The sequence below is a fragment of the Hemicordylus capensis genome, chromosome 1 (assembly GCF_027244095.1).
Source record: "Hemicordylus capensis ecotype Gifberg chromosome 1, rHemCap1.1.pri, whole genome shotgun sequence".
Classification (NCBI taxonomy): Eukaryota; Metazoa; Chordata; class Lepidosauria; order Squamata; family Cordylidae; genus Hemicordylus; species Hemicordylus capensis.
Window position 1 is genome coordinate 399,348,069 of NC_069657.1, and position 26,220 is coordinate 399,374,288.

General features: G+C 41.1%; 1 protein-coding gene across 3 annotated transcripts in view; it reads left to right on the forward strand.

Moving 5' to 3' along the window:
• GLP1R (glucagon like peptide 1 receptor) overlaps positions 1 to 26,220 on the forward strand; it is a 186,105-nt gene that overhangs the window by 100,579 nt on the left and 59,306 nt on the right. For all 3 annotated transcript variants that reach the window (XM_053305257.1, XM_053305263.1, XM_053305267.1), the window contains exons 6-9: positions 10,203 to 10,303; positions 14,442 to 14,548; positions 16,274 to 16,424; positions 17,240 to 17,399. In XM_053305257.1, the coding sequence (XP_053161232.1) occupies positions 10,203 to 10,303; positions 14,442 to 14,548; positions 16,274 to 16,424; positions 17,240 to 17,399 (519 nt within the window). The remainder of the gene's footprint in view (positions 1 to 10,202; positions 10,304 to 14,441; positions 14,549 to 16,273; positions 16,425 to 17,239; positions 17,400 to 26,220) is intronic.

Genomic DNA, 26,220 nt, shown 5'->3' on the forward strand with positions numbered 1-26,220 from the left:
GGGCAACTCTGCCCTCATTGACTGTGGGGGGCAAAACGGAGGGAGTTTCAAACTGTATTTACAGGTGAAACTCGGAAAATTAGAATATCGTGCAAAAGTCCATTAATTTCAGTAATGCGAAACTGATATATGAGACAGACGCATTACATGCAAAGCAAGATAAGTCAAGCCTTAATTTGTTATAATTGTGATGATCATGGTGTACAGCTCATGAAAACCCCAAATCCACAATCTCAGAAAATTAGAATATTACATGGAACCAAGAAGACAAGGATTGAAGAATAGAACAATATCGGACCTCTGAAAAGTATAAGCATGCATATGTATTCAGTACTTGGTTTAGGCCCATTTTGCAGTAATCACTGCCTCAATGCGGCGTGGCATGGATGCTATCAGCCTGTGGCACTGATGAGGTATTATGGAAGACCAGGATGCTTCATTAGTGGCCTTCAGCAATTCTGCATTGTTTGGTCTCATGTCTCTCATCCTTCTCTTGGCAATGCCCCATAGATTCTCTATGGGGTCAGGTCAGGCGAGTTTGCTGGCCAATCAAGCACAGTACACTGTATACTTTTCAGAGGTCCGATATTGTTCTATTCTTCAATCCTTGTCTTCTTGGTTCCATGTAATATTCTAATTTTCTGAGATTGTGGATTTGGGGTTTTCATGAGCTGTACGCCATGATCATCACAATTATAACAAATTAAGGCTTGACTTATCTCGCTTTGCATGTAATGCGTCTGTCTCATATATCAGTTTCACCTTTTAATTTGTATTACTGAATTAATGGACTTTTGCACGATATTCTAATTTTCCGAGTTTCACCTGTAGAGCCAGGCATTACCTGCCTGGCTTCACTCTGCCTCTAGCTCTCTAAAGCAGGCCTGCACAACATAAGGCCCAAGGGCCATATCCGGCCCGTGGGGACTTTTTTTGCTGGCCCCAGAGGTTCTGCAGAGCCAGAGGTAAGGTGCAAAATGCTGCCTTGCCCCATGGAATTAAGCTTTGAATTTGCGTGAGTGGCAGGGAGCAGGAAAGGTTGATAGCAAGCTTCTCTTCTTTCCTCATGCTGTGGTTAACTAATAATTGCTTTCATCATTATTTTTAATGAGTAATTAATAATTGCTTTCATTTATATTTAATAATTTTAATGTAATCAATGTGCTGAACACTTACCTGGGCCCACACACACCAAATCATGGTTGATTCTGGCTCCACTGGAGTATCTGAGTTATGCAGCCTTGCTTTAAAAGTTTGCAGTGGAGTAGTCATGCTAGCCTGTTGTAGCAAAAGCAAGCCATGTGGCACCATAAACACTTGCAAATCTATTGTTGCATATGCTTACTGTGAGGCAGAGCTCACTTTTGGTCGTGTAAATGGACCCATAAAGTAGTCATCAAAGCAGGTAGAGAAGAAAGGGGAAATTTGGCTTTCTTTTGCAAGTGAGATCAAAGGTCAGGAAAGGCATCGAGTAATTATAGCTGTGTCACAGTATTAATTTGTGCTCTGTATAGTACAGAATCAGTCAGATCAATACAATATCTTGTTGGTGTGGGTGACTTCTGCTGACTAGCAACTGATAGTAACAAGTATGCATAGCAAGAACAACACCTAAAGTGGGACAACTCACTTCTGCAGTAAGCTGGCCATTCCAAGAATTTGTTGAGACAAAGTTCCATTGTGCCAAATTTACTTATGAGTTCTAATTGGATAACTTCACACTGGAGTCTGGTGATTTAAGATTTGCAGCAGAATGTCCTGGAAGACTCAAATGTTGTCTCACTGGTTTATGAATGTTACTTTGTTTGATTTGTCCCAGAGAGTGGGACCCATTTTGCCTTTTGTAAATGGCAGGTAGTGGCATATATTGTGTTAGAAGGTGTGCATGTGAATGAGTTATTAATATGGCTGGTGTCATTTGGCCCCATGGTAGTATTAGCCAGTAAAACATGGGGAAAGAGTTGGTATGGAGGTTTAGTGCAGGGGCTTGTTCTTGAGTTTGTATGTCAGTATTATGGTTCATCGTTGCTTGTGAGTCACTGCTTCAGATGGAGGGGCTATAATGAAGCAGGTTCAGATCTATCATGCAAGGCCTGTGAGAAGGAAGGATGATCTTCTAGAATAAGATGCAGATGCACTGTAGAGATATTTGCTAAGAACTATTATGTGCCATTCCCCATTCCCGCTAAACCTGTCTTATAGTAGGCGATTCCTGAATACCCCCTGGAGGTGACAGTGCATGCCCTAATAGACGTGGTCTGCATCTCTGTACTGCATTCCCTTTTGACCACTGCAGCAGCAGTATCATTGAAATTTCTGCTCTTGGTGCTAGCCCACTGAGTTTACTTGGCTTCTACTCCTCTTTTATTTCCATACTAAAATGAACAACAAAGTTTGCCACAGCCTTATGGCAGAAACTACAACTGTAACACCCTTCACATGTCTCTGAATTAATTGAATTCAGCCCAGTGTTTGTCATGGCCCAGACCTCTGAGTCAGAAGAGTCAGAGGAGGAGCGGGAGGACTTGGCTGTGAGAACAGACTCTAGAGCTGAGGTGAGGCGGCAGCAGACAGGGGATTCTGAACAGCTGGCAGAGATGAGGGCTGAGGAGACTGATCAGGAGGAAGCTAGAATTTCACCTGTGTTAAGACGACGTCTCAAGAGAAAGGCTCAGTGGGAGACATGCAGGCGCAAGATCTCACAGGAGAGGAAATAGAAATGCTGAGTCAGGAGAGCCTGATTGGCTGCCGGTTATCTCGAGCCCTATATCAAGCAGATGCTGTTCCTGAGATGGTACTGTCAGCAATGTTGCCTTCTGCAGACAGTGTTCCTTGTACTTAGAATTGTTCACCCTTTCTTGTTTCAGCCTGTCCTTGTTCTGTTCCTTCCTTGCTCCTTTGTTTCAGTTATTGCTCAGATAGCGTAGAGGGGGGTACCTAGTTTAGTTTCAAGGGACTTTATTTTGCTTGTAATACTTTATCTTTGACAGTCATTCTTCACTTTCTTCCGTGCAGCTAAGCAGCTACTCTTATCTACAGAATTTCCATCTTGACTCACAGAAGTAGAGCTGGAGGGATTGTAAATCCTGTTGGGTCAGCCGTGCCAACAGATTTATGACAGTGCTCCATGCACAATCCAGGATTCTTCATGCCCTTCTCCCAGTCTGCATATCCCTACTGTGGTAAACTGACCTCCCTAATTTCTCTTCTCAGTCTTCTCTCCACATACATTTGATGGCTGTCTCTGTATTCCATTATCCACTGTCTTCTGCATCACTTTTATTTTCAAGGATAATAAAAATGATTTGACTTTTTCTACCAAACTTATTCCTTTATAAGATCTTTCCTTGGTTCTCTCTCAACTGATACTCAAGCCCTTTGAACCACTTGCATTCCTAAAGTGATGTACAAGTCTATCTCTTCTCATCAAGAAGCAGAAAATTAATCTGAGTTTTAGTAATAACTCCTGAATTTTCAGAAAACAAATTTCTTTTTCTCCAAGAGGTGTACTCTTGCATTCTTTTAATGTGGTCATGAGCATTTGTGTGTTAAAGCTTTCCATATGTCAGCTTCCATTCTTAGCAGCCATATATAGTGATTTTCAAGTGTCTGACACTCACCCATCCCACTGTTCTTTTAACCTCAGGTGGGGGGCAGAAAAACCAAGTGGCCAGAGCTCTTGCTGATCCACCATGCAGAGGGATGATTTCCACCATCGCCCTTGGGCCCAGTGGGAAGGCTGCTTTCAACTTACCTTTCCCCCTGATGACCAAGCAGGTTGTCTTTGATGTGCCTCCCGCATATGCACACTGCAGCCCTGCACAGAGCAAGGCAGAGGGATCCGGGGCTGGAACTTTTTGTTCTATTCTCCAGGCATCCCACAATGCAATGTGTGGCATGCACATTGCATTGGGGATTCCCCTGTCAGACCGGCACTCTGTGCACCCATTTCTGTGTCTCCTCAGGCTGAGTTCAGCCCGAGGAGACACACAATACTCGGTAGCCAGGTTAAGGGTGTGAGTGCACCCTTAACATAGGCCAGCAGTTGGGTTAACTACGAGGGTTAGGTCGGCTGAGAGTGGAAAGATCCATGAGCATCCCACTGCTTCTCACGACCAGCCTACCCCAGGCAGGGTTAGGCTGGTCTTGAGAACAGCCTCCTAGTGGAAGGCTGCATTCAGTTTGGTAGATCAAGCTATGCAGGCCTGTGCTTAAGTAAGCAGTTTCAGGCCAGATTGAGCTTGGACTTGGGAGTCTCTCAGCTCAAGTGTTCCATATTGGAAATGGTGCTCCTGGAAACCTGCCTGAGAAACTGGTTGTGACAAAACAAGAGAGCTTATGTAGCGCTTAACATGAAAAAGTATTTTATAAATTATTAATAATTTGATTTCCACAAAATAGCTTTAGTACTAGCAAAGTACTAGGCTGTGTGAAATTGAGACATTTGCCTCTCATCAGGCATGCAGGCTGTTTAATTTTCCACAATGACTTGTATTTGCATTGTTACCCTTTTATATTCTTGTATTTTGTTGGTGATGTTCCTCTAGGGAGCTTTTTTGTTATAGGCCAGATACTCCCCAGGAGATGCAGGTCCCTACTACTTGTTTTGGAAGTGTTGCAGATAAAAGGTTTATCCTCCAAACATGCTCCAAATCTTGACTTTTAGAATTTCTATCCATCGCCTTAAATCTTATCTGAGAAGGAACAAAACTCTCATTGGCCTCATGTTTACGAGGGAACCCACTTTTTATAGCTCTTCCTTGAAGATAATGGCAACAGTTCTTGGCTTTCTGCCAGCTTCATTTTACACTTCTGGGGCTAATTTACTTTGTTTTCTGACAACTGGAGTAATATGAAGTGAGTTAGAGAAGAACAGGAACAAGTGCTCAATCAGCATAACTGCTTTTGCTGCAAAAAATTGGTTTTGCATATGTGAAAGCAGCTTGATGATAATCATCTCTGGGGTCTCATTAAGCAAGGGGAACGTCCCTGTTGAGTGAATACAAATCTGGAGCCTTTTGTGAACTTGCCTGGGCATGGATGAGGGTCACTAGGCTTTTCTAGGGTTAAACATACAAAGTGATTCTCTTTGTTTAGACTTTGAAGTTGTTGCCTCTGATAGAGACTAAGTAAAAATAGTAAGTGGTTAATAATCACTAGAGCTATTAAAAATCAGTTTCATGAATGCTATCTTGGGCATAAGAGCAGGTGGATGGAGAAGATCAAAATGCTACAAGTTCTAAAATCTCCCAAGAAATTCTGCTATGCAAGAAATGCAAGAGAGGATACTTTCCGGGGTGGGGGACAGGAGAGTTGGGCTTGTTTGTTTGTGGATTGAAAGTCAAACAATGGGAGGAAAGCCTTTCCCCCACTAAATGCTGGTATGCTTCCTTAGTGAAAGGTACTAATTGGTTCAATTCTTTTTGGGCTTCTGTGATGATAAAAGGGAGCAAGTTTCACTTGATTAAATATTTTGAACTGCATTCTGTGTTGAAGACAACCATTTGACATTACCATCATAATTCAGAAGTGATTTTATGATTTCAGTACTTTTACCTGCATTAGAATTTACAATTGCCTGAGAAGAAAACTGGAATAAAAACATATGTACTTTGCTACAGTAGCTGGCTTCTTCTACACACTCCTGGCTCAAAGGTGTTCTAATGTGCCTTTAACCATTTTTAACAATGATTTTTCAGAAGACTTGCCATGATCAGAACTTTTTGTCATAATTGTGCTTACAAGGAAAAAGAGGCAGAGGAGTAAAAGCTAGTGATATATGCAGCTTTGGGTATCTTCAACAGAAAAAGCATCTAGAAGTTTTATGAAAGGAAGTTTGTCCTGCTGGTGAAACGCAGAGGAAGACTGGAAGCAACTATGTTGTCTATGTGATTGATCAATTTAGGTCTGTGTGGGATGAGTGGAAGAGTTCAAAAGATAAGAAATTCCTCTGTTGCGATATATTGTCTTCTGCCATCAAAGGGCAAACCATTCTGTCAAGGAGCAGCAAGTCAATCTACTACAGCAAATAATTTGGCTATTACTCATAAGCAGCATATTCACTGCTGCCTTCTGGAAGAAAACTGTTACCTTTTCCAGAACATTTCCCCTGTCGAGAATTAAAAAGAGTTATTAAATTTGGGGAGGCTTAGGATGCTCAACACGCACACACGACACACTGAGGGAAAACTCTGCTCTCTGCTTCCTCTCTTTCAACTTGTCTCTCCCTGTCTGGATAAAATGTGATGGTCTAGGACATGCTGTAATTTGTTTCAAAGATAAATTATGTGGCAATTTATTCTAAAGGACAATTGGGTGACTAATCTCCCACCATTCCTGACACACAGCTGTAGTAAAATGCAGATCAGGTTGGTTGTTTTAACAGGGAAAGCATTTAATTTGGGTTTTTTATTTCTAGCATAAGGGAGCTAGCTAATGAAATATTTGTGAGCCTCCTGGCATGTGATAACATATTTTCCTATATATAAAAGTGTTTAGCCAGATGTAGTATTTGATTTGATTTACAAGCTCATCCAAGAACGAGATAAATGATGACATTAACTCTGTTTCTAACTGTTGGCCTTCCCTCTCAGTCTTTTATCAGCATACAGGGACTGCTTGGATTCTAGGCAACAATCCATATCTTTAAACATTTGATACTAATAAGGTGTAATTGACATGAAATTTAAGCAAACAGGATCCATTAAGTCCATTGCTTCTAAAAAGCTAACTTTTTACGTGAGAGCATTTTATGTGGAAAGCTAAATAAATCAAGCCACAATCTAATTATGCAACTTTACGGCATAATTCCTAGAATATTGGTCTCTTTTGTGTGAGTTTTAAATGCTTATTGATTTCTCCAGTTCTAGACAACTTCAGTGCAAAAATAAGATCCCCAAGAAAGACACAAGAGGACAGCAGTTGACATTAACTTAAAATTGCTTTGCTCAAGGCAGAGTATTACATGGTGCAACACATTGTCTCTCCTACGTAAAGAGCAGTATGAACTGCACCACCTTGTAGAACTCCATGGCTTGTGTCTGACCTTGTTGTTCTTTGGTTTCTGTTTGTGTCATACCTTATTGTGCAAGTCATTGGCTTTGTGAACTGCTGCAGTATTGTAAGTCTTCTCTCTTTCGTTTTCTTGTTTTAAATAACTCATTGCTTAAATCTGACCACTTTTTTGTGACTTTGCCACTCATCGCTGTCACGCCAATGATGTGGCGGGGGCAGGGTTGTGCCCTCAGAGCGAGGGCAAGTCATGGGCACTGCCATTTTGCCCAGCCCAGCACGTGGTTGTGCTCGGCCAGTCAGCACGTGGTTGTGCTCGGCCAGTCGGGGCTGGGGGGAGAGGCGGGCCAGCAAAGATGGGCCTGATCACCTTTTTGTGACTTGCATGAGCAACTCAAACCAGCACAGTCTGTCTTCTTGTCTGGCTGAGGGTTATCCTGGTGCCATATTAGAGTGTCCCCCACCACCGCCGTTTACCAAGGAGTTCTGATGACTTGGTGAAAAGCAATCAGAGCCAAAAGCTTATTTTAAAGCACAAAAGGAAGTTCTAAGGTAACCTTGGAAGTATCAGTACAGTCTCTCAAATGCCGAGGCAAAATAAGTTGAAACATTAAGCAAAGCAACACATTTCTTAAAAGACAGAAGCAATTTTAGCATAGAAAATAGTGTAGAATGAATTATGATGATTTTACTGTTTCATAGTTCCACCTGCAGTGTGTGGTCCTGTATGAATGCAAGGCTTGGAACAGATCCTTGCCCAAAACGGTTCTCAGAGTGAGGTGGACAAGATAAACATTGAACAGAGAAAGTAGGGGAAATAGGAGATTAAAAATGCATCCATAATTTAAAATAGCTCTTGAAGATCTGGATAATCTGAGGAGAAAAAGCTATGATTACTTATAACTGCAGATGAATTGCATATTCTTGCACTGTAGTTGATGCATATAACATCAGGGGTGGGCATGAACCAAAATTTGCAGTTCGGTTTGAATGTGGACCGAATTAAAACTGAACCGCTGGTCCATGAACCAGTTTGGTTGAACTGACTATTGGGTCCATTCGAACAAATCATTTTGAGGGGCTATGCTTGTAAAGGAGAATCCAGTGATAATTCCCCTTTACAAGCAAAGGGGTGGGGGAATCCTTGAAAAGACTTCTAAAGGGTGGCCTGAACCAATCCACCATGGACTGGGCTTGGTTTGGTTTGATCACGGACCAGACCACATCTGATGCAGTTTGCAGTTGAACTGTGGAACTAGCCCGGTTCGAGGCAAACCATTTTAGGATTGAACAGTTAATGCACACCCTATATAATACACAATATTAAGTGTTGAATCAGTTGGGAATTCTATCATTCTTAGTATACTTTTATATAGGAGAGGTATTTAAAATATAGTGATAATCTTGGATTTTTCTTTCTTTTGGGCCTTATGTCCCCACTTATGTTTGACAGAAGGTCTGGTCACACAAGAGTGGATATTAGTCAATCAGGGGAAATGTCTGAGCAAACATTAATTACAAGATTTCCAGACAGGGAATTGCAATTCCAGGGGTTTTATGAAACCAGCAATTAACCCTTGAATATGTTGGAGGTGGCTGGTTCCAAACAGTATTTTCAAGTTCATAGAAATGGTTCAGCATAACAAAGATCCCACTGAAGTAGGTTTAAATCCAAGCTGGAAGTCCCAAGGACCATTGAAATATACATAATGAACACTACAAATTCTTGTGGACATATAGACTAGTGTAAATGTAATGAGAGCTGTTGTGGTGGTTTTAGAGTGTTGGACTAGAAGCAGGAATTTTCAGGTTCAAATCTGTACTTGCCCATGCAGTGCTCTGGGTGACCCTGGACCTACCTCAGCTTAAACTACCTTACAGGATTGTTGTGAGGATGGAATTGGGGGCATCTTGTATTCTTCCTGGAGCTCCTTGGAGGAAGGGTTGGATAAAATATAACAATAATGGTTAAGAAGCTGGGAGTGGCTTATGGGATAGTGTGCTCTCTTCTGTCTAGTGTGAATTCTGTTTGCCTTCTTTTGCTGCTTTTAATCATGGGTAAGCCTTACACTGGTACACCATTATCAGTGATGTATTCTAAACACAGTCCTTTTAGTTAACTTTTCTAATTTAGTTTCAAATTCTAGTTAAGAAGGAACCCTGGTTGGGATTAAGAAGCAATTCATGCTGGGGGAAAGAATGACATGAGCTGGTTGCCTAAGCTGATCTCATAAGCATGGTACCCATGTTGTATGCACCAGTCCAGAAGTTCTTAGAGACTGATGAAAACGTATAAAGTTTCCATAGTGGATGCCAGGACTTGCACCCTGTTTTGAGAACCAGGGCTGAGTTCTGGAATATATGAAGTAACAGTGTAAAAAAAAAAATCTGAGCATGAGCAGGGTGCTCTTCCTCTTATGTTGAGTAATTGCAGCCTGTGTCAACCTACCCAGGATGATGTCCAGGGCAAGTAGCTTAGAACATAAGAGCAACATTGCTAGACCAGACCAGGGATTCATCAAGTTCAGCATTCTGTCTTCCACGCTAGCCAGCCAAATGCCTCTGGGATAGGGATTTTATTTATTTGTTTGTTTGTTTGTTTGTTTGTTTAGCATCTTTTTATACCACCCAAAATTCATGCCTCTGGGCAGTTTACAACAAAGCTTGTTACAACAAACCGCAGTTCAAGCACATTTCAGGAGAGGCACAGGGGAACTTTGAGAAAGAGGAGAGCAGGTCCTTAGTCCTTACCTGCTGCCCCACACAGCTTCCTGCCGGGGTGGCTCATATCCCAAGAAGCTCCACATGGTTTCAGCATGCACATGGCATGCACTCTTACGCCTATGTCAGAAGAAGCAGTTGTGATTGGCCAACTGTGACAAGTGTACATCAAATGTGTGCACTTCCATCACTTTTCCTAGTGAAGAAGCAGTTGTATCGAAATCCTTTCTTAAAACTCAGGAACTTAGTCATAGAGTATGTCTTCACTTGGAGAGAATCCAGTGAGAAAATGTGGAAGAAACAATTTAAAATCTTCTTATCTATCAGTGCTGTTGGTAAATGTACGTTACTGAAGTGTGCTGTGGGAAATACCTGATTAGGACTTTCATCTGTATTGCTGCTTGCTCACACGAATAATGTCTTTTCCTCTCTTGTTGTCTGCTACTCATGTGATTTCTCGTCTTCGACAGGGCAAGTTTATCGCTTCTGCACACTTGAGGGCACGTGGCTGCTGGAGGAGAATTCTACCCTCCCCTGGAGGAATATTTCCGAGTGTGCAGTTGCTGATACAGTAAGTAAGCAATATTTTTGCAGCAGAACCTTATATACTGTGTCCTCTGTCCCCGGAGACTATGGCCTGATCCAGACATAAACAACAAAGGACATGTTTCCTTGTTATGAAAAGCACTTCCTCCTTGGTTGTTTGTTGTTTGTTTGTAGGTTGGTTGTTTGGTTTTATGCATATGAAGGAAGGAAATGGGAAACTTCCAAGTGTAGTTTGCAACAAACCACAGTCCACAGATTCATCCAAATATGACGAATTTTGGTTTGTGCAAACCATAGTTGGTTCTCAAACCATGATCTTGAGTCTGTGAGAATGAATATACTGATAAGAAATACACTGGCAAAGTTTCTTTTTCTTCCTTTCTTTTTCTTCCTCTGAGATGGCAGTGAAAGGGAGGGGAAATACTCTAGGGCTTATCCAAGTGGGTGAGGTTACAAATATCTGTGTCACTCGGTGAGCCTGTTCTCATGACCACCCTAACCCTGCCTGGGCTGCCCCAAGCAGGGTTAGGCTGGTCGTGAGAAGTGGCAGGATTCCTGCTCGCTGCCACCTAATCTCCAGTATCCGCCACTCCCCACCTGCCTAATCCGTTTTGGACATGTGAGAGGCACACCAAAGAAGACCTTGATCATCCCGGTGGGGAGGTAAGGTGAAAGCAGCCTCCCTGCACAGCCCTTCCTGCCTGCCTGAGGCAATCCTGTGTGAATCACCCCAGTATTTTTGCAGTGTTCAGATGCAATGACTGCAATAAGATTTGAAGAGGTGACTTCCTCAGACACATCTATCATTACACTACCAGCTCCAAATATAACTATCCATAATGCTATGTTGGATCTATTCACTGGGAGTACAAAGTGAACAGATGAAAAATGAGACAGAAGAAATTCTGTAAGTTTGAAGTGAGGTTAATTAAAATGTGGGAAATCCCCAAGCTAGCTTCCCCATTTATTCTCTCATCGTTTTGAATGACTGTGACACTGCAGAAGACTGTGTTCAGAGAAGCTGAATTGCCATGATACACTACGTGCAGGGTCATTTTTTGTCTCCATTTGCTGTTTAAAATATTATTTCATGGTAGTATAGAAAGCTGCCAAGACGACAGATGCTTAATGACAGTACTTGATCGTTTGGCACCTGTCTAATTTCCATAAAATAGAGTGCTTTGGGGGGTAATGATTTTGCAACCCCAAATACAGTGTTGCATTCTGAAATATAAATATGTTTTCATTTGAGCCTTTCTCACCACCTTTGTTTAGAACAACATATAAAAATGGAGCTCAGAGAAGCCTTCAGGTTTGGCAGGATGGAAGTCTTGCTGTACAGGTCCTTGAGAAGAAAGTCCAGCTGGAAAAATTGAACTTCAAAGGAATGGTCACAGATTGGCTAAAAATGTAATCACAGCCCATTCAGATAAATGGGAATTTCAGAAATGACTTGTGATTTTCAGTTTTGTTGTGCTTTTTATTAAGTTTACTTATTTTTCAGCAAAGAGAATTTTTCTTCTTCAAAACTTTAGCTGTGTATCATAGGTATTAATTTAATATTGGCTGGTGAATATTTTGTTATGCGCCACTATGCTCTGAATACTTCCTCCTCCAAATTTCTTTCCTGTTTTTTTTTTAATCCTGTTCTCCACCCACCCCCCTTTGAATTGTAGGGGAAGAATGGCAGTTCAGTCCCCAAATAGCAAAGCAAAACTAGTGTGGTGAGAAAGTAGCAAAGCAAATGGTCCTGAGTGAGACAGTTCTTTAGTATTGAAGAACTATAAGGCTTTATTTAAAGAAAGGGTTACAAACAAATGTGGAAAAGCCTGCAGCTTAATTTCAGCTGTAGCTCATGGCTGAAGAGATAGACCAAAGCTAACAGCTATCTCTGGAGAGACAAAATGGAGACTAACACTGGAAGGACAAAGAGGGGAGGAGTACAGCACTTTTATCCATGACAATAATCCCCCCAGTGGTCACTATGAGACATTGTAGCTGAGAACTGATGCTGTCAGGGTCCTAGCTTCAACCTGAATATTTGGCATACCTTGCATGTTAGCACACATGATATGATTCCAAAAAACTTGCATTTTCCACAGTGAGGGGAGGTAGCACTCCTATTGCTATGGTCCCAGAATGAAATCTGGTACTGTGAAATTTAATTTAAAAGCTATATTTAACCTTATTAGGGTTCCATTTTGTGTCTGAGACCAGCCTAAATACATATATGTGAGTTTAGCCCTGTTACCAAACTCTACATAATGGTTTCCCCCTTTTCTTTCTTTCTTTTTTCTTTTCTTTTCTTTTCTTTTCTTTTCTTTCCTTTTTTTTTTTTTTTTTGGCCTCTATTGCTCTGGCTCTCTTCTGCCCAGATATCATTGGAATAGAGAAGTGGCTCTCTGAGACTGGGTAAACAGAACTGCCAGTATCTTTGTGATATCCACCACTTCCCTGTAACAAGAAGGGGATTTCATTCTTCCTTTAATTCAAAATAGTTATTCCCCCATCCTTGACCTATCATTTCCCTTTTATATACTTCTGATCTATACCCCCAAGCTTGACACTTCTCTTCCTATAGTGAATCACTTGTTCAAATTTTCATATTTCTAAGGCTGCAGTAAACCCAACAGATGCTTGATTTCTTCAGGTGCCTGGGGCCAGGCCTGCAGCCAGCCTAAAGGTTTGGGAGGGAGATGCCAAAAAAAGTAGTGGGGGGCAGTTTATAGGGTTGTTCATGGAACCAGCAGTTCGGTGGGGGGTGTCTAACTTTAAGAGTGGGGGAGGGTGCAGTTACCCCTCCTGCCTCTTCCCCCCGCCGGCGTCCATTTTATTCCAAGCCCATCAGGGCGGCAGCGTACCTCCCTGCCGCCCCATTGCCTGGATATGACCGGAAGTCTCCGACGTGCCTGTGCGTGCTGGCACGTGCACTCGAGCAACATGAGTGCACCTGTGCTGGCAGACGCTTTGGAAATTTCCAGTCATATCCAGACAACGGCGGCAACAGGGAGGTATGCTACAGCTCTGATAGGCTTGGAATAAAATGGACACCGGTGGGGTAAGGGCACTCTCCCTCGCTCTAAAAGCAGCACCCCTGCCACCTTCGAGCCTCCCTACCCTAGCAGCTTATCTGGCCTTTTAAAGACAACATGCAAGCAACATTCGGTGATTTAAAAATTGTTTTTAAAACAGTTGGGACAGCACCTGTTTAGGAGTCTTCTTCTCTACCCAACATTGTAATCAAATGACACTTTTGGGGGGTGGGGCAGAAATTTGTGCCACACTCTGATACCAAGAGCTAGACCCCACCTTGAGCTGTATCCATCTTTGGATGTAGGCAGTCTTTGTAGGAGAGTCTGAATGGAGTTGATTTAGGAGCAGGTAATACAAGCTGATTAGCTACCAAGTAAGATTAATTGAATGATTGATTAAATGCCATCAAGTCGGTGTCGACTCTTAGTGACCACATAGATAGATACCACTCCCGAAATAATTGGATATTGTGTGTTTGATCGATGCTACTCATGACAATCTGTTTTTGTCCTTAAAATTTAATAGTTATTAAGAGACAGATGCTTCAGTGTTTTGTTATTTGGCATTTGTCTAATTTCCAGTATGGTTTAATGGCTGCATTGTTGCAGTGTAGATACAATCAATGATTTTTTTTAAGATTGCTTTTTTTAAAAAGTATGTTTATAGTAGTTTAATTAAAACTACTAGTATTGTTACTTAAACAGTTTTGAAGGCTTACAATAACTTGAAGTATACCAGACTAATAAAAGATGTTAGGGTTAACATGGAATCTGTAACTACGGAATGTGTGCCCTAAATGTTTTGAGTTAAAAACTGCTTGGTGTAGCACAGTTATGAAGAAACCTTTGATGCTGAGTCTCGGATGATCTCAGCCTTAATGCCACATATAAGAAGGCTTATTCTTGGCATGTGGACCAGTTTTCGTCCTGCTAATCTTGTGTTTTTAATTTGTTCTTCTCTCACTGTGTGTGTGTGGTTCTAAACATTGCTCATTTATCTTCTTTGCTAAACCACGCCTTGTGCTGGGAAAGGCCAGATGTGTTCGCCATCTGCTCATCTTGGAAACAGTTGAGGAAACTGCGATTGTTCAGTAACTTGATACTTGACTTGGGCTTTTTATCCTCTTTCAGGACTTGCCAGAAGAACCAACTGTATTCCTTTCTGTGATCTATACCACTGGATATGCTTTGTCTTTTTCTGCCCTTGTCATAGCAACAGGCATCCTCCTTGGGTTCAGGTAACCTTGATATGACTAATAAGAGTTGCAATAATCTCAGATTCCAAAATGTAAACATCTTTTTATTAGATTTGTCTGTTCCTCCTTGTTTCTATCCCTGCAGTCTTGCTACTACTAATCACCATGAGGCTGTTCTTATGAGCAGCTAAGCCTTGGCTGCCCATGGCTACTGGTGGCACCTCAGCAGCAAGCCCACCTAGAGAGCCCTGCATCTTAAATGAGGTTAAGGATCTGAGCACTCCCTTAACCCCATTTACCTGACTGTATGTCAACACCGGCTGCTTTCAGCCAGCGCTGAAACACTGATGGATGCCCACCCACTGCTGGGGTGATCCCCACAATGCACTGTGCACTGGCACAGTGGACTATGGGACTTCTGGGGACCGGGATGATGCATCTCACCCCCCATGCCTCTGCTCTGCTAGGGGCAGCGGCAGAGTGTCTGGGCATGTGATCCGCATGCCCAGCACCCTCAAGATGATAGTCTGTGAGGGAGGTAAACTCTCCAAAGCTTCCTCCCCACCCACCCAAACTCAAACTTGATCGTGAGAAAAAAAACCCATATCTCTCTATTCCTTCCCTCTTGCTCCTTCATCATACCTTTATCTAAGTAGTCTTTTATCTAAATAGTCTTTTAAAATAGTCCATTTCGGTTGGATTTTATGCTCCATTTAAGCAAAATCAAAGAAATTACTTTAGAACTCTATTGAGGGTTATTCTGTGGCAAGTATCTATTTTCACTAATGATGCCTATTGCATAATTTTTAAAAACCCAGACCCTTAAATGCAATAAAATGAGTAGCTAAAAGCAGCAGAATGGTTTCCCTTCACATAAATGCTGGAAATATCTTTCAAAGTCTGGCTTTAAAGAGATAACTGTAGTTGTAAACTACTAAGAGCAGTGGAGTGCAGGAGAAGGTGCAATGCAAGAGCGGAATGCAAAGTTTTGCCGGTAAGAAATAGCAATAATGTCTGATTGAGTCTGATTGGGTTCAGACTTGTTTCTGATGTGCTCTGCAGCTGTACCATCTGCTTTCAGATGGTGTTATTGGGAGTGGCTGAAGAATGAGAGGAAGAAATATTTTATTCGGATACCTGAAATATTGCTATTAAGGTAGTTCTGTGTTTCAGCTTCCAAACTAACAACTTCTTTTAACAGGTAGAGATTTCTGTAGTGATGACTGATATTCATAATTTTTGTTGTAAGAATAGAGTTGAAACTGTGCTTCAGTGTGCAGTTGTCTCTGCAACACTGAGTCGGTGTATAGTTTTCTCTGTTCTTTGAGCAGTAGCCAGCAAATAGCATGGTTTCTCCTAATGAAAATTGATGCTTTTGACATACCTCTTGCAGAACTCTTCCAGTGCACACAATACTGGGACTTGCTTTCAGTCCTTTTAAAAATCTTTATCCAAGGCACTTGGAGCTTGGTAGACAAAGCTCTTTGTTTTAAAACCTGTTTGTTGTGACTACTGTAGTAATGTGGCAAACCACTTTTCTAATTCCTGTTTAGTCAAAATGTGGCCTAAAATTCTTATGGCATTGTCTTGAGCCTGAGTTTGAGTTTCCCTTCAGAATTCATAAAAATCCTTGCCACTATTCCTGAATTGTAGGCTATAAATGACTCGCTTACGTACAACACTTTTGCGAAGAGTTATTGCTCCACTTGACAGTCATTACAGCCTATACATGTTCAAGTGATTCAAGCATCATGATTGTATTTACAGGCATCTGCATTGCACCAGGAACTATATCCACTTGAACCTTTTCATCTCCTTTATCCTACGTGCTGTATCTGTCTTCATTAAGGACTCTGTGCTCACATGGATGTACAGTCACCCCCATGAACACCAGTGGGATAAATTCATGTCCTATCAGGTATGGAAGTGAATCCAAAATACTTTTGGTAGCAGTGGTCTGTATACAGTGTAGCTCATTACTCACCATCTCCTTCTTAAATGAAGTGAGCACCCTAGGATTATTGTTCGATTTGCAATCCATAGCAGGATCAGAGAGCTCCCAACACTTTTTTTAAAGTAGTAGTGTCTTCAAAGTATCCAACTGGATATAGAAAGATGCCAGAGTTGTCTCAAGGCAAAGGATCTCTTAGGATATCAGAACGGTATTGCCTTGATTCATAATACCTAGTAATCAATTATTCCTTGGTTAGAGGGCAGAACTGGGTTACAGAAAAGAAGTGATGGTATCTCTATTCTTCCCTATTTTCTGAAGAATTGATCATTCCTATTTTCCTACCGGCTAATAACTACAAAGAATCTGCAAAGTACATAAAGGGCCTGGCAGATGAGCTAGCCACTGTTTAATTTGCTTTCCTTTTGTTTGAAATACATTGGGCTGTCTTTGAAGGTTTTTCTAAAGTCCTGTGAGCACTGTCAGATATTCCCCTTAGGGGATGGGGCCACTCTGGGAAGAGCATCTGAAGGTTCTAAGTTCCCTCCCTGGCATCTCCAAGATAGGGATGAGAGAGAGACTTGTCTGCACCTTGGAGAAGCTGCTGCCAGTCTCCGTAAACAATATGGAGCTAGATGGACCAATGGTCTGACTTGGTATAAGGCACTTCCTATGTTCCTAAAGAAGTTGCTGGTCTGCTATATCACACACACTTTTGTCTGTTCTCTCTGTGCTTTGCCCCACCTGTTGTATCTGCTAAGCTTTATATTCTGTTCTTTCAGGGGTCACTTAGCTGTCGCATGGCCTTTGTGATGATGCAGTACTGTGTGACTGCAAATTACTATTGGCTGTTGGTGGAAGGGATGTACCTGTACACACTGCTAGTGCTATCAGTATTTTCTGAGCAGAGAATCTTTCGGCTTTATCTTTGTATTGGCTGGGGTAAGTCAGTCTGTTTTTCTTCCATCTCCTTTATTTAAAAAACAACACCTGAATGCTTTTTTCTGATTCATGTTCTAGGACAGATGAATGGACAAAGTGCAATATATTTTACTGAGAAAGTATTTTAAACCAGATGTTTCCATTTTTTAATTCCTAAACTCAGATTTAAGTTCTCTAAACAGGGACATAGCCAGAGATTTCAACATTCATATTCCTGTGGTGGAAACTTGCTATCCTATTCATGGGCTGTTCTTCCCCACTACCCTTCAGTGGTGAATACTACCTGCTTAAGAGCAACTTTATGTACTTCTAAGTGTTTTCTTCTGAGATAGTGATGCTAACAAAGTGGCTCTTAAGTGGCTCTTCAAGAGGTGGCCTCCCTCCCACCTTTACTGTCAAACAAGCTACGCCTTTACTTTCAATCAGAAAATAGTTGGACTCTTTACAGGAGAGAGTTTTCAGCTTAACAGTAGTTAGCATGCATAAAACCTGGATAGTTCAAAAAATACAGCTCTGCAAAGGTGCATAAGGACCTTGCAAAACACAAATGCACCGAATTCCCACCAGCTGTGTCAAGGGCACAGTGCTTTCCAACAACTGTAGTGCAGGTGACTTTTGCCACAGAAAGACTATTGGCTTAGCCATAATCAATCTTTTCCATTGTAAAACTGTAATCGTGGAATTTGACTGCATATGGGCTGGGCTGTGGAATGGACTCCTGGCAGAAATTCGTAATTTGAGTCCTTCAGGAGAGCCCTTAAAACCTATCTGTTTGGCCTGGCCTTTCAGGGTTTTAAATTATTGATTAACCGTTTTAAATTGTTTTTAATTGTTGCCCTGATTTCCAGGGGTTTTAGCTGTTTAGTTGGTTTTATTGTGTTTTAATAGTTTGATTTTAATTGTTAACTTGTTTTAATTGTTTTTATCATGCTGTAAACTGCCCTGAGCCATTTTGGAAGGGCAGTATACAAATAAAATCAAATAAATAAATAAATAAATAAATAAAATATCAGAAACCTAAGTGTCAACTAAAGACACTACAGCCTTCTGGCAAAGATTAAAGCCATGTGAAAGTCCCAGTGAGAAATCATCCAATAGCTATTTGAAACTATTGTTGGGGATTTTCAAATGTGTTTTCTATAATAGTCACAAAACTGAATGAAAATGAAAACTCTGGTAACTAAAAAATAAATAAATTCTGGGGCTAATGGCTACATGGGCAATCATTGCTAGAAGCTGAGAAACCAGAAGGTAATGTTAAAGAACAGGTTCCCTCTTACATATACCGCTACTTTCATATCCGTCTCTTCACTATCCTAGTCCTGGCCAAAAACTTCATAAATCATCTTATTTCTGCAACCAGAATAAATTAGGAAAATAGAGGATAATTTAAAGTAACTTTCCATGTTTGTATAACACCAGCTTATACAATATACTTTTGGGGGGCATGGAAATGTAAGCGTTTCAGCACAGAAAAAGACCTGCACCGGTTATGTGAAGTAAAACTATATTCTAATCTTAAATATAACAATATACCTCTTTTGTCATAGTGGAGGAAATGGTTATACATAATGTCACAATCTGTTGTTTTTATGCACATTCTGAGAGGCTGAGTACTTAAAAGATTAGGATTCATGTCTGCGTCTAGAGCCAGAATTCTTCGATGCTTGGTTGTATTATGTATTCTCCATTTATTTTGTTATGACCAGTACATGTCATAACAGTGTTATGAGCTTTCCTCTGCATCTCACTGTCCCACTGTACAAAATTTTGTAGGTTTGTGATGGCTGGAAAGATACATAGGATATGTTGCTTTGTTGTTTTTTAAAAATAACTTAAATGGCTTTGGCTGGATTTTTGCCCATTTTGCAGATTCACCTTCAGTGAACATTCTGGCAAATGAGTTTTATTGGTAAAATTCATATGAATGATCAATTGCAGATTATTCACCCAGCTCTACCGAATGCACAATGATATATTGATGATGCAAATATAGTGCTCCAATGATAGCAATAAATAAGTATAAATAATACAGAGCTCAAATGGAAATATGTTAAACAATTCTGCTGGGGTTTTCATAGATCTAATGGCAACAGCACCTATGTATTGCACAATTATTTAAAAGCATAAAGGGGAGAGCTTTCACACGATTTGTGCCCTTCATAAAAATTGCTTGACTTGAACATTTATCTAAATAAATGGAAACTGAGAAAATTAATATTCTTTCTAAAGCCAGACAGACCCAAAAAATCTATTACAAGATGTACTTCAGAAGTCTGTCTGTTTTGCTTGAAATATTTCTGATTGCAGACCTAGCAGTAATACTAACTTGGAAGACCATCGTTGCAGTACAGGATGGGAGCTTATGTGTATTCTGAGCAGGTGCTGTCTAGTTCCTTTCCATGAGATGGGAAGAGTCATCACATTAAATGGGAAATCCATGTATGTGTGTGATGGGAGAATGTGAAATCATCTCTATATGCATGAGGCTTTGAATTATGCCTAACTACTTCTTTTGGTCAATAGATCCTTTGTTTGGGTGCAATTAATTGTGAACTTTTCTTACTAAAACAGCACTTTCATGGAAAGTGCTGTGAGTGTGCCTTCCCATTTTACTGTTTTGTAGACTTGCCTAGGGAGCAAGAGGTTGCTGGTTTGAGTCCCCGCTGGTATGTGGGAAACACCTATATCGGGCAGCAGTGACATAGGAAGATGATGAAAGGCATCGTCTCATACTGCGTGGGAGGAGGCAATGGTAAACCCCTCCTGTATTCAGCCAAAGAAAACCACATGCTCTGTGGTTATCAGGAGTCGACACCGACTTGACGGCACAACTTTACCTTTAGACTGGGGAACCTAGAGTTGGGGATTGTCAAGGTGAGGCTAAAGAATGGTGACTTGTTCAAGAACTTTCTTTTAGCTATATTAAAAAAAAACCCAGCTCTTATAGGTTCTAATTCAACATTGGGGCAGGGCAGACAAAGGGGATAAAAGCCAAGGGATGGGGTGGTGGCATATACTGTAGGTGAGGCAGCAGATAGGTTGGGTGATAGGCAGGGTGCCCACACTCACTGCCTGTGGTCATAGATTCACCTTGTCTCATGAGGGAGCCACTTAGAATCCTATGTCCACTACTTTCTTGGTTTCAAACCCAAGTGGTTGGTGGGAAGAGGTATAGAGTGGGTGTGAGAGAGAGGTGGGGAGGATGGAATTAACTCCTGGCTCCAAGTTGTATCCCTCAGAGTCTTGGACCTACTGGAAAAAGCAGTTTGCTTCAAGGTGGTCTCCGAAGATGCCAAATGGTATATTTTCCTCTTCTAGAGGAAAAAGCTCTGCACTTTGAAATAGTTGTCTTTTGCCTTTTTTAAAAACAACACCTTAATGCTCAAAAGGATGAAGAGTTGTAAGAAGTAGGTAATGTTGAATTCTATCAGTAAATGCCCTTCCTCAGTTCCTCGTGAGTGACTAGACAAGCATCTGTTTCAAAATATGGCAAGTTATGAACAGTTGAAGACTTCAAATTTTTACTTTATAAAGTGCTTATTAATGAGCACCCCCATGCGAAAATATTTGTTTTAATGTTGTTTGTTCAACAAGGCAACTTGGTAATCTCATGTGGAGTCTCCTTTATGGTATCCCTCAGGTTGGTGCTGCTTATCTAGAAGTATAGCACCACTCCAGTGTTGATGAATCTCATGCAATAGACTCCTAGGCTAGCTTAAATGTTTAGTGGTCTAATCAGAACCCGCTGAGTAATTTATTAGGCCTTTCCCCTTCTTATCTCTCCTAGCTTGTTAACTAATGCAAATTACTTTCCAAATGAATTGCTTAGTTGAGCTAAACTGCAATCCATATGTCGGTTGGAAAGTTTTATAGCTCATTGACTAATAATTATGGCTTGTAATCATAACTTGATGCTTAAGTTGAGTACTTTTGTTCCCTGTCTAGATATCCCAGAGCACTTGGGGACCTTGCAATTCTATTACATTTCAGGGAGAAGAGCAATAGGAAATGAAGTTGTCTTAACTTCCTTGAATGGAAAGAGATGGGAAGAAGTTGAGGAAAGTTTTCCTCAATGCCACAGTTGCCTTATAGGTTGTAGTAAAAGTACAGCATATTGCTTTCTGATCACCTCTCATTTTAGGACGGGTTACGAGTGAGAGTGAGAGCATGGCTGAGAGTGCCCTGTAAGAAGTGCATCCAACAATGGTATCTATTCATCAGATTCTTAGAATGCACATTCTGGACCTTATGGTGTAGGAGTCAGAAAGATGCTTGACTACTTACAAATTCTAAGCCTAAATTGGGTCTTTGAGAAATTGCTCCACAAAAGGATTTCAGTTCCTTTTGTCCCTACCTTCTCCCTGCCCCACATTCATTGCAGTCTCATTCCCCCCACCCTTTTGCCATATCCTGCAATTTGGACAGAATATCTAAGTTAGTGTGGACAGTGCTAGGCTGATTCTTCACTGGGTAATGCATGAAAATTTTTCAGAAAAAACAAGAGAATCTCTAAGTTTCGTGAACAGTCTGTTCTGATGTAGTCTCATATCCATCTATATTCATACATTCCTTTCAGTAGGTCACAAAGGTTCAATAGCTCCTTTCTGACCAGGAAATATTATATCTGAAACAGTCCAGTGTTTCAAAACTGTTAGCACTTCAGTTGATGCTGAATGGAGTTCCCTATATAACCAAATTCAATTTTATTAAATTGAATACATTTTGCATCTGATGAGCTTTGTGCATCATGGCATACAGAATTTTTAGCTTTGATTTGGTGAGGGAAACCTGTGAAAATGTCTGAATAATTATTTATTCATTAATATGTTCCTGATGTCTGTGCACTCTTTGTCCTCCTCTGACTGTGAATGAATAGGGTTTTTTTTTTTTTTAATTCCCAGTGTACTGTCAAGTACCAGTGATGACTGTTCAATAACTATGTAGTGCCAAGGCAATGAGATGAAAAGACCAGTCTAAACCAAAACAGGAATGCATAGAATTTAATTTCCATTCAAAATACCTTTAAAACAGTTTCCCACAAGGGAAGAAGGCAAACTCAGTAGACTTCCTTTTTCCTGTGTCTACAAAAACTTGAAATGAGTTTTTTAAAAACCTGGATAGCAAACGGTAAAGATAGTTCAACTCAATGTTAACAGCTGAATGGTAGGTTGCTATTGGTTTTTTACTAAGATATGCTACATAAATGCCAATGTAGACTTGATTTTTTTTCCCTTTCAGTATACATCAAAGAAATGCATAGCTTTTAAACAAAGCATACTTTATAATTCTTTGCATCACTTCTGGATGTCTTAAAAACATGTTTAAATTTTAAAAGCCAGTGGGGCTGCTTGCTAACAAAGGTGTTGAGTGAGTACTTAAAATGAATGAAAATTGTGGAGAAACCCAATTCTTTGCCTACTCCATTGAATGGGCTATAGAGATTTGAACTATTTGTTGCTTTTTTTTAATCAACTAAGTCCTTCATCAAGATGGTTTGCAATATAAAGCCCAATTCTTGTGGAGAAACCCAATTCTTTGCCTACTCCATTGAATGGGCTATAGAGATTTGAACTATTTGTTGCTTTTTTTTAATCAACTAAGTCCTTCATCAAGATGGTTTGCAATATAAAATAATGGACTATAAATGCATAGACATTGTACAAAAGAAGGGAGGGATAGGGAGGCAAAAAAAAGAAAATAAACAAATCCAAAAGGTAACTCTTACTTGGTTTTACTGTGAATTTACTCATTAACAGTTTGGCCTGGCCTTCCAGGGTTTTTAAATTATTATAAATGGTTTTAATGTTGTAACCTGTTTTTTCAGGGTTTTTAAACTGTTCTGGTTGTTTAATTGTTGTTTTATGATGTTTTAATTGTTAGTTGTTGTTTTTATGCTGCTTTATAATTTTTGTTTTAATCATTAACTGGTTTTAATTATTTTGTTTTAATTGTAAACCGCCCTGAGCCTTTTTGGAAGGGCATTATAAAAATTGGTTAAATTTGGGTTGTGCCAGGGCTTTTGTTGTCATGTGTTTGGGTTCTCTTAGGCAGGGTGATGCGGGGGGTGCGTCCAGCAGCTCTGGGGCAGCTATTACTGTTGTGGTGGGGAATAGAAGATTTGGCATTGGTAGAGCAGCTGGCTTTTACAGGGGAAGGGAAACCAGTAATTTAGTAACTGTTTCAACTTCCGGCTGCCCTGTCAGCTCTCTGGCCTTGGGGAGCAGTTCCAACTTCCCACAGAAACTAGCCTTGCTCCTTTGCAATGCCAGGTTGGTTCAGAATAAGACCGAAATCATTCATGACTTGATCATGGATGAGGGAGCCGACCTGGCTTGTATAACTGAGACCTGGATGGGGGAAGCTAGTGGCCCAGTTTGGGCCCAGCTTCTTCCACCAGGCTACTCTATTGTGGAGCAGGCTAGGGGAAGTGGGCCAGCGGGGGAGCATGGAGTGGCTGTAGTCCATAAGGATACCATTTCCCTTACCAGGGCCCCTGTGCGACAGTTAACTTATATTGAGTGTGTCTTTCTAAGGCTGGCAACTAGGGATAGATTGGGGATTCTGTTGGTGTACTGTACACCCCGCTGCCCAGCTGACTCCCTCACTGAGCTGAAGGAGCTGGTCTCGGAGTTGGTATTGGAGTCACCCAGACTTTTAGTTCTGGGGGACTTCAATATCCATTTGTGAGGCTGACTTGTCTGGTGCAGCTCAGGAGTTCATAGCGGCCATGACAACTATGGGCCTATCCCAAATAGTTTCAGGACCAACTCAAGTTGCCAGCCACACACTTGATTTGGTCTTTTGTTTGGATCAGAGGGGTGTTCCATGGGTGTGGGATCATGTGGTTTCCCCATTGTCATGGATGGACCACTACCTGGTTAAGGTTTGTTTCACAGCCACAACCCAGCCCTGAAGGGGTGGAGGACCTATTAAGATGGTCCGCCCAAGACAGCTGCTGGACCCCGAAGGATTCCAAAAAGCCTTGGAGGGTTTTAATGTTGGTCCTGCCAGTGATTCTGTTGATGCCCTGCTGGGAACCTGGAATAGGGAACTCACCAGGGCAGTAGACACAATCACTCCTAAGCGTCCCTTCCAATCTGCTTTAAAAGTGGCCCCTTTGTATACAGAGGAGTTGTGGGGTCTGAAGCAGCAAGGTAGGTGACTGGAGTGCAAGTGGAAGAGAACCCGGCTTGAATGTGATAGGAAACAGCATAGAGCCCATTTGAAGGTTTATTCAGCAGCGGTGTATGCGGCAAAAACACAATTCTGGTCTGCGCACATTGCTTCTGCAGGTTCACGTCCAGCAGACCTGTCCCGGGTTGTGAGGAGTTTGATTCAGGCTCCTTCCAGTTCAAACCAATCCCCAGGGACTTTGTTTTGCTGCGATGCTTTTAATGGTTTCTTTGCAGATAAAATCAGAGTCTATTAAGGTGGTGTCCAGCAATCCCTCTTGCCGCATTAGACTGGATCAGTTTCAATCTGTGATGCCTGATGACGTGGACAAGCTGCTTAGGGCGGGGTGGCCTGCCACTTGTTCTCTGGATTCCTGCCTCACTTGGCTGCTTCTATCTAGCAGGGAAATTGTTGGAGATGGCCTAGTTAATATCATTAACTCATTGCTGAGGGAGGGCAGGATGCCTCTTTGTTTGAAGGAGGCAATAATTTTTTTTTAATTTGTGCCCCAAACAAATTACCCCTGATTTGTTTTGTGTCCAAATCTACCACCCAAAATTTCAAGGCAGTGGGACATGGTTGATTTTTAATGATTTTTTTTTTAGTTTTTACTGATTTTGAACATTTCTGCCATAGGAAACAATGGGGATTTGAAACGCCATATCCTAACCCTAAAACAGATCCCCAGCTTTAATTAAAAAAAAAAAAAAGCTAAACTCAAGCCCTTGTAGAAGTTGAGTTATACAGCAAAATGTGCAGGCATTATTGACTATTTTCATTTTGACTGTCATTGGATAGTGCCCACTTTCAACTGCCATGTGCCAACTACACCACCTCTCTCACACACACACTCTGGGGTACTCAGTTTATTTTTATTTATTTAAGTGTTTCTTCCTATCAGCTTTCCAACACTTTCTATCAGCTTTGGTTGATTCGACAGCTGCATTCATTCCTTGAAGAGAATGATCTCAAAACAGTGTTGCATCAGCTGATAACCTCCAGGCTTGACTAATGCAATGCGCTCTATGTGGGTCTGCCTTTTTATGTAGTTCGGAAACTTCAGTCCAAATTTCGGCAGCCAGACTGGTCTCTGGGGTAACCCAGAGAGACCATATTATGCCTGTTTTAAAACAGTTGCACTGGTTGCCAATATGTTTCCAGGTGAAATACAAAGTGCTGGTTATTACCTTTAAAGCTCTGAACGGCTTGGGTCTACCCAGCCTACCCTAGAGAGCACCTTCTTCAGTATGATCCCCATCACTCGTTGAGGTCATCTGGAGATGTCCGTCTACAGTTACCACCGGTGCATCTGGTGGCGACTCAGAGCCAGGCCTTCTCTGTAGCTGCTCCTAACCTATGGAATGCACTCCCAGCAGATATCCGCAGTTTAGGCTCAATGTCGGCCTTTAAGAGAGCCCTAAAAACTTACCTTGCCTGACCTTCCAAAGTTTGTAAATTTGTTTTTAAAGTATTTTAATTAGGTTTAAATTGATTTAATTATTTTTGAATTGTTTTTATATTGTTTTTAGCACTGTGTTTTAAATGGTATGTGTTTGTATGTCTTTTTAAATTTGTTGTACACCTCCCACAGCCTTTGGATGGGGCGGTTTAGAAATGTAATAAATAAATAATAAATAAACATCTA